Source organism: Centruroides sculpturatus, unplaced genomic scaffold (genome assembly GCF_000671375.1).
Source record: "Centruroides sculpturatus isolate CEXI.00-Female unplaced genomic scaffold, Cexi_2.0 scaffold2, whole genome shotgun sequence".
Classification (NCBI taxonomy): Eukaryota; Metazoa; Arthropoda; class Arachnida; order Scorpiones; family Buthidae; genus Centruroides; species Centruroides sculpturatus.
In genome coordinates, this window is record NW_019384369.1 from 392,738 (window position 1) to 402,256 (window position 9,519).

Consider the following 9,519-nt stretch of genomic DNA (forward strand, 5'->3'; position numbering starts at 1 on the left):
CTTGTTCCAGTCACATACAACCCGTTCCTAACATCCCTGTATCAAAAAATAGCTAAAAAACAAGGATTACGCTTATCATACAGAAGATGCCCATCTATGTTTAAGCTTCTACGCAATGAAAAAGATAAACCTAACAAGTATAAGCTACCAGGGGTATACGCTGTCCCCCTCACGGACCATAGATTTCAGAGGGAACTGGTCTACATTGGCGCTATTAAACGTGCTATTGGTGTTCGGTGGACTGAACACTGACGGGACATCCTCCACAAAAGGGGTTCTACGTCGTTATCCCTGTATGCGTCAGACTCGGAGATTTCGGCAAACTTCGACAATGCCAAATTCCTCATTACTACACTATTTACGAACCACCTTAAGTGGTTGGAACAAATGGAAATTTGCAAAGCATACAACACTTCAGCACCTATTAACTCGAAGGATGAAATTACCCTGTCCCTAGCATGGCAGGCCCTTCTCCAGAAGGAGGATTCACATGAATAAATACGTATAGTAAATAGGGTATTAAAACATCGTACCCGCTGATATGCTCGTTTATTTTTTATTTATTTTTTCGTTAATGTAAAAATCCATAAAAACCTTTTTAAGAAAACCGATCATTACATTATGAATTTGTTTACGGAATACTGGAATGCACGTGATTCACATAAATTTTTTGAATTTTGACTTTTGAAATGTGGTTCTGAAGAAGTAGTTTTTCGAATGTCGCAGTTTAGAAGTTCGTTCTACTGGTCTTCGTTCTAACGAATTTTAAAGAAGAATTGTTGCTTGAGAAAGGACCCAGCGAGGGATCCAAAAACGTTTGCATGTAATATTACTCTTATTTAATACCGGTTAAAGGTTTGATGAGGGATTATTTTTGTATTTTATATTAATCCGGTATTTGAAGATTCTTTATTTATGTATAATATGATGTTATCTATTGAGAGTTGCATCAACCATTTCAAATTTAATTTGTATGTTGAAACATTTTCTGATTTTGAATGTTTTGATTCCTGACAATAAAATTTTCAGCCTATTCTTAGGCCAAAAATGTTACAGTTTTTGAGTTATATTACTGTTACTATTGTAGAATTTTATGTTTTAGAATGCACTATAGCCACTCCTCACTTAACAATTTACCTGTTTAGCTCCTGCTCAAACTTATGACTAACAGTCAAGTCCAGAAATTCCCCTTTCTCAGTCTGAATCTCAGGAATCCTTTTTTGTAGATTCAGACTTGTTCTTGCAGTCAGTCAGTGTTTACTACACGAAGCATTCACAATATTCAAGACTACATATTTCATTTATAAATCTGTACTTCATTATGCATTACATAGTACAAAATGTCAGCAAAAAAGAAAGAGTGTGATTTCACCTGGTGGAAGCATCACAAATTGAAGAAAGGACAACAAAGTTAAAAGCATAATAGCACTCAGATGAGGTAAGAGTAGAACAGTAGTAGTTCACTGTATAGGGGCTTGCTGGTATGTTCTTGAAATTGAATGCAGCTTAATAGCAAATGAATGAACTTTTATAATGCTGTTATAGAATTTATGAAGAAAAAAAACTTAAAAAGCAGATCACACTAATGAGATTCTTCTCAAAAGCTACTGTAAACTCAAGACTCCTATCCCTGTAAGTGTTTCCATTTCTTCATAGTCATCCCTGTTATCTAGGCCATCTACAGCTCCTGATAATCCTGCTGATAACTTCTATGATGACACTTAAGACCTAGAACCATTACCACCTTTTAAGGATTCGATGACTAAAATATTAATCTGAATGACTTTTTTTAGATGAATAAACTTTAATTTTTTAGTAATTTAGTAATTAAATTTTGTTTTGATGCTTTAAATGGTGTCGTTCTTGAGCTGAACTCTACACCAAAGTCTTATCACGAATCTACGATCCTTCCCTCTCAGAAAAGTATATAATTTTATTCATTAGTGTGCCTAATGCTCTAATTAGGCTGGTGTCAGGAAAAACCAACAGGTAGATTGAACGAACTACCTGTCACTCAAATCAAATACTAAAAACCCATCCTAGTGATCCTGCAGACGGATCTATTCGATCTGAGATCAAACAANTTAAATTTTAATTATAAGCAAGTTAACCATTGGTTAAACTATTGGATTGCATAATTGATTTTCAAAACTATAACTACAGAATATCTTACAGGTATGATCAGTGTTGTCAGTTTTTAGGCCCTAAATTTGCCAAAATCAGTGATATCTGTTACCCAATGTTATTTCTGTTAAACTAATTATTAAACTATGTATCGAAATTGTGGAAATTAACAGAAGAGAGAGGGAAAAATACACTTGCAGTACAGTACTTTCAAGAAAAATCATAACAAAAATGTAAAAAAGTTCATGCCAAGCACAAGTTGGCGCCAGTATTTTACTGAAAATGTCAGGTAACTATTTATAATTTTTTATGCTGTGTAGTAATGTTTTAAATGTGAAAAATGATTAAATTAAATTACAGATCTATTTTGAAGTGAACATTCTAATAAATTATGATTTCAATTTAGAAATTTGTTTGCAAACTTTTAAATTTAGTTATTTTTTATTCTAATTAACAATTTCTTTTTTTTATAATTGCTGAATTATTAAAATTAAAATTAAACACTATTACATAAAAGTAGTTTATCCTGTTATTAATCCACAACTGTAAAATTATATGACTACAGAACAGTGAAAAAAGCCATTTCAAAATGGATTCTGGTATATTTTCTTATTAAAGATTGCAGCATTACTTCTTGCTGCCTGCAGATGGCTACACTTAGCCATATTCAGCAAATGAAATCAACAAGGCAGCTAAGGAGACAAATTTCTTGACTTTCCATGACTTTTTCCAAATACTAATAAAAATCCCTGACTTTCCAGGTGTGTAGGAATCCTGTATATAGGAAGTATATACAGATATATACCTATATATACTTCCTACCTATATAGCTTGTAATATATTAGCAATAAAAGCTAAATCATAATATTGAAATTTTTTATGATTAAAAAAATTAGTATATAACATTGTTATTATAAAATTCAAATTACAGATATAGAAATTATTTTATTACTAGAAATTTCCCTGTCAAGCATGACAGACTACTTTCTATGAGGAAGTAGAGCTTGAAGAATTGAGAAGAGTACAGATTTCAAGAAATTCAAGAAGAGTAACTAATATTTCTACAAATTAAGTAGCATATACTGCCCGTCAAAGCATAGTTAATACACAATAATACATTTTAAATAATAGGCTTCTTAGATCATTACTTCTGACTGGATAATAGAACATCATTTGGTCATTATAAAAAGTTTCTTTTAATTGTTGTAGAAGCAACATAATGTGGCTATCTTTTCTTAAGTTTAAATTTAATAAAGTAAGTTTAAAATACACCAAATAACTTTTTTAATAAGTTAAAAATAGGCTAAATTCAATGATTATTAATTTACAAAATTTATCAATTCATCTACAGTACACTCTTGCTAATCAGGTCTCTTAATTATCTGGCAAACCCTCCAAGTGTGATTGCCTGTGTACTTCCACTTCTATGAAAAATGTCAGTCATGTCATACATCCCATTTTCTTTCTTTCCACAGTATTGCACATCAGCATGCTGTATTACTTGCTTACTTGCCTACAAAAACAATCAGTACCAAATGGCAGCAGGTTCATTCATTTTCTTCAGGATCATACATTGAGTAATCCAGCATCCCTTTGTGCAAGGAATGGTCAGATTAAAAACAGTTCACCGTATCTATTCTTCTCATTAATTCATTAACCTAACTCACTTTACCTTTTATTGCTGGGATCAGGGCCGGATCATCATAGACAAATGAGACAAATGTCTAGGACCTGGTCAAACTGCCTATTTTGAAAAGAATTGTAAATAAGATAGTTTACTTTTCTGTTGGACAACTGTATAATACTGGTAAAACATGATATTATTTAAATGTTAACCAAAAAGGTTAAATTAAACAAGTAAAACGGCAAAACCGTATTTGGGACACAACTATGCCTCAGAGATACTACTAAGCTGAATCATTTTGGTGCTCAAAGCGAATCTCGTTCTCATTCTCCAATCTTATTTGGTATCGCCGCTTTTGGGCGTGATAATTCAAACTTCACCGGCCACAACCATGTGCCACGATGTATTTTCGATGAAATTAACCCATCCAATTTCGAAATTTCTTTCCGTTGCAACCTGTCAGCCTGGGTTGAATTTTTGTCAGTGCCTAATGAAAATTTCCCATTTTTGAAAAAATAACTGTGGCTATTGTATCATCCAAAATTATTTTTTTATTTTGCACAAACAATATACAGTTATATCCGATTACAATGTTAAATTTTTATTGGTTCCACAATTTTACTATACTAGATAATGTTAAAAAATCTACTTGTAACAACTGTTTTAATGTCATATTTGAAGCACTCCCAAATTTACAAAATTAGATTACAAATTTTATTCAACAAAGAACTATGTGTTCAGTCCTAGGGTCAGAGTCCACTAAAGATACTATGTGTTCAGTCCTAGAGTCAGAGTCCACTTCCTAGAATGACTATGGGTGGTACTCTCACCACCTGACTTTGGTTTGCCTGTTTGTAGAGAGTCACCATTTTGTATTTTACTTTGACTCGGTTCTTGGTCCTCTGAGTAGGCTACCTACAGGTCTGTTTTTTTTACGCACGCATGATTTGGGCACTTAATACTCTGTGCCATATTGCAACTCCTGACATGTACGATTTTATAAACAAGACACAGTCTTATTGACAATTAATATTTTAAGGTAATATTTTTATTTATAACAACTTTTGTTAGACATTTAATAAAATAAATTTCAATTTTTTAAATTTATAAACAAACTGTTCAACTTTTCTAGAAAAACTAAAATTTATTGTTGTGTATTAAATATTTTTTATTAATAAAAATTTAAGATTTGTTTTAGTTTTTCACATTATTTAGTTTTGTTTTATTTATTGTTTTATATTTTTTGTGTGCTCTATTTCTTGTGAGAGAGGGGACCCTGTAAGAAGAAAATGTCTAGGGCCCCAAAGTGGGTTAATCCAGCCCTGGCTGGGATTTAATTTTATTTCTTTATACAGGCAGATTAAACATATACACATACATAAATAAATGCTCAGACTAAAATAATATACTATTATGAAAACATTTATTTATTGTAAAAAAATTAATACTTAAGTTCTTTGTCATAACAGATTATAGAAGCTTTTGTTACTGATTTAATTAAATTTATGTTTAAACATGAATTATTGTATTGTTTGATTGGTAAATGTTCACCTAGGTAGCCCTAATGGCGGCACCTCCGTTAATGGGGCACCAGTTGTTTTCACTAGTTTTTTACTGAAATCACACCACCCTCACAATTGTCGAGTTTTTAACACATCAGTTTACCACTATCCTACATGCTTTGCATGTAGACGTGCACCTCGGTGCTCTCTATTGCTACCACCTCAGTGCCCAGGCAAGGGCTCGCCCCACACCCCCTACTACTATACAACATCAAGTGGGCTAAATTGTTAAACACAATACTACCATTGGGCTATCTAGGTGAACATCTACCGTTTGATTTGTTTCCTTCCATTTATTCTGAATGAGAGTAAACTTATCAGAAAGACTTGTAAAATAGTAAATTCATATATTTTTGTGTAATTGTATCTAACAGTTTACATATTTTATATTTACCTGGTAATAAGCTTTCTTTATTTCTTTTTGGCTGGAATTCCTTGAAACACCGAGTACGTCATAATAATCTTTTTTCTTATGAAATGTGGCTGACGTATGGAAATTACAAATTGGGAAAAGTTGTTCTGTAAATAAGAAATTAACATTTTAAGCATTTATTATTTATAAAAGCATGTAATTCTGCAGAATTAAATTATGTTAAACATACCAAAGACATATCTCCGATAACAAAACGATCGAAAATTTTTTAATTTTACACATGATAAGCAAGCTCTCAAATATCTTGCAGGTAAGATAACCGAGAACATAATTTATTATAAATATTAACTTTCAACGAATTCTTAATTCATACATCCCAACACTTCAAATGATGCAATTCAATAACAAGGCATGAGAAGGTTAGCAGCGACCTCTGCTGCCAAATAAAAAAAATTAAATTAGCAATAAAAGCTAAATCATAATATTGAAATTTTTTATGATTAAAAAAATTAGTATATAACATTGTTATTATAAAATTCAAATTACAGATATAGAAATTATTTTATTACTAGAAATTTCCCTGTCAAGCATGACAGACTACTTTCTATGAGAAAGTAGAGCTTGAAGAATTGAGAAGAGTACAGATTTCAAGAAATTCAAGAAGAGTAACTAATATTTCTACAAATTAAGTAGCATATACTGCCCGTCAAAGCATAGTTAATACACAATAATACATTTTAAATAATAGGCTTCTTAGATCATTACTTCTGACTGGATAATAGAACATCATTTGGTCATTATAAAAAGTTTCTTTTAATTGTTGTAGAAGCAACATAATGTGTCTATCTTTTCTTAAGTTTAAATTTAATAAAGTAAGTTTAAAATACACCAAATAACTTTTTTAATAAGTTAAAAATAGGCTAAATTCAATGATTATTAATTTACAAAATTTATCAATTCATCTACAGTACACTCTTGCTAATCAGGTCTCTTAATTATCTGGCAAACCCTCCAAGTGTGATTGCCTGTGTACTTCCACTTCTATGAAAAATGTCAGTCATGTCATACATCCCATTTTCTTTCTTTCCACAGTATTGCACATCAGCATGCTGTATTACTTGCTTACTTGCCTACAAAAACAATCAGTACCAAATGGCAGCAGGTTCATTCATTTTCTTCAGGATCATACATTGAGTAATCCAGCATCCCTTTGTGCAAGGAATGGTCAGATTAAAAACAGTTCACCGTATCTATTCTTCTCATTAATTCATTAACCTAACTCACTTTACCTTTTATTGCTGGGATCAGGGCCGGATCATCATAGACAAATGAGACAAATGTCTAGGACCTGGTCAAACTGCCTATTTTGAAAAGAATTGTAAATAAGATAGTTTACTTTTCTGTTGGACAACTGTATAATACTGGTAAAACATGATATTATTTAAATGTTAACCAAAAAGGTTAAATTAAACAAGTAAAACGGCAAAACCGTATTTGGGACACAACTATGCCTCAGAGATACTACTAAGCTGAATCATTTTGGTGCTCAAAGCGAATCTCGTTCTCATTCTCCAATCTTATTTGGTATCGCCGCTTTTGGGCGTGATAATTCAAACTTCACCGGCCACAACCATGTGCCACGATGTATTTTCGATGAAATTAACCCATCCAATTTCGAAATTTCTTTCCGTTGCAACCTGTCAGCCTGGGTTGAATTTTTGTCAGTGCCTAATGAAAATTTCCCATTTTTGAAAAAATAACTGTGGCTATTGTATCATCCAAAATTATTTTTTTATTTTGCACAAACAATATACAGTTTANGAAAATACTTTATTTTGTATTAAATGGGAAAATTTTATATTAAATATAGGATAAAACAAAAATAATATTTTACATCTATTGAATGAATAATTTTAACGTTTTCGTTTATTATTCCATTACAACTTTATATTCATTTGTGATAAGAATTTTTCTTATACTTAAAACGGCTATTTTCTATCGTATTTATGTTATTAAATTTTCATTTCCTTTTTTAATATTGTCTTAATTTAACGCTCGTTCTACAATACAGTAATACCCCGAACTTACGCGATAGGTGGGACCGAGCGGTAACCGCGTAAGTCGGGGTATAATTTCGCATATAAATACATACAAATAACTTTTAATTGGGGCCGGAGACTAAAGAAAACAATAATTTAGAAAAAAATGTTTAATAAAATCTTAGATAATACATATGTATAACAAATTACGCCTATATTATTTTACAATTTTTCACATTTACTTGATTATTACGCTATCATTTTAACATTGTTTCCATCTCAGCGATAATACTGCGACGTTTACGAATGATGCTTGAATTTAAAGATTGAGCATTTTTCGCAGCTTCGAGAATTTTTCCTTTGCCTTTTATAATTGTTCTGAACGACAATTCCGGTAGATCAAACTTCTTTGCCAATTCACAAATTTTCATTTTTGTATCGAAGTCTTTATTAATGGGTACGTTCGTAAAGTCAAACGAGTTAAACGCGTTAGTAACGAATCATTCGAAAAGTCTAACGAAATAGGAATAACGATGACGTCATTCTGGCTTAACTCGTTCGACTTTACGAACATACCCGATGTTAACTTTACATTCCAAAGATAAAGTTTTTCTTTTCTTGTTTGATGCAGAAGTATTAGTTCTACTTCGTTTGGATGGCATAGTAGAGTCTCTCGAGTCTCCGTAGATATAAAATACACAGAAATAAATACCACAAAATAAATTGTAGCTATGCGTCGATTCCGTGCGACACATCCGAACATGTAAGCTGAACAATAGTGTGGGAGAGTGAGTAATCAATGGTTGCGTGGCGCTCAAACAAAAGACGAATCGACGAGATTTGAAAATCGCGTAACTCCGGGTTCGCGTAAGTCGGGGTAGCGTAAGTCGGGGTATTACTGTATTTAATACTCGTTTGTTTTCCGCTTGCAGAATGGATAATTTCAAAGCGTTAAAGAAATGGAATACCTCTGGAGGAGAGAGTGCAGAGGATAGCTCTTCGACATCAGGAACCGTCTTCCTCTTCGATTCGAGTGATTCGCGTGCGTCCGAAAGAAGTGCTGGAGGGTGCGAAGGAGAAATCTGGTCAACCCGACAAGAAACGGGTGATTGTCATCATTCCCGATGAGAGCACGTCGTCTGACATCGATTACCTGGAACAGAGATATCCAGAAGTTCCAGAATGGTCGGTGCAGAGACAGGCACGCGAGCAAGGACTGGAAGAGGAGTGCAAATCGATTCTGAAAAAGAGGAAAAAGAAGCCTTGGTGGAAGAAGATCTTCTTCTTCTGGAAGAAATAAATCAGCAAGGTCTTCTCACCGGATGTAACTTCTCCCCGANCGAAGTTGCCCCGGTCTCTCCTAATATTTATTGTATGGTTTAGAATATAAAATATAATTAAATTTGATATTTTATCACAATTATAATTATACATTTTTCGGGGGCAGCATCATGTCAAAGTGCTGTCATATATAAATATTATTTTGACAAAAAGGGCCACAAATACAAACACACACTCAATCATACAATAAAATAATACATACAAAAAATACACAAATAAAAATAATTACAAATCTAAAAAGTATAACATAACATTAAAATTTAACCGATATAATTCTAAAAAGTATAAACAATACACAATTAATCAATATACAACCATTGAAAAACTAAAATACACCGAACAACAAAAAAAAAAACTTTTACTGCGGCACAAGACTTTATACACACCGACGATGACAACGAAAGGAGTTCCGGAGCGCTGTAACGCGGTCCGGAGGGACAGAGGTGGGTCAAAACA

General features: G+C 32.5%; 1 protein-coding gene across 2 annotated transcripts in view; it reads right to left on the reverse strand.

Moving 5' to 3' along the window:
- LOC111613692 (protein tumorous imaginal discs, mitochondrial-like) overlaps window positions 1-6,103 on the reverse strand; it is a 43,843-nt gene extending 37,740 nt beyond the window's left edge. For both annotated transcript variants that reach the window (XM_023355044.1, XM_023355037.1), the window contains exons 1-2: window positions 5,913-6,103; window positions 5,705-5,829 (exon numbers count right to left, since the gene is read on the reverse strand). In XM_023355044.1, the coding sequence (XP_023210812.1) occupies window positions 5,705-5,829; window positions 5,913-6,012 (225 nt within the window). In that variant the 5' untranslated portion in view covers window positions 6,013-6,103. The remainder of the gene's footprint in view (window positions 1-5,704; window positions 5,830-5,912) is intronic.
- Between the last annotated feature and the right edge of the window lie 3,416 nt (window positions 6,104-9,519).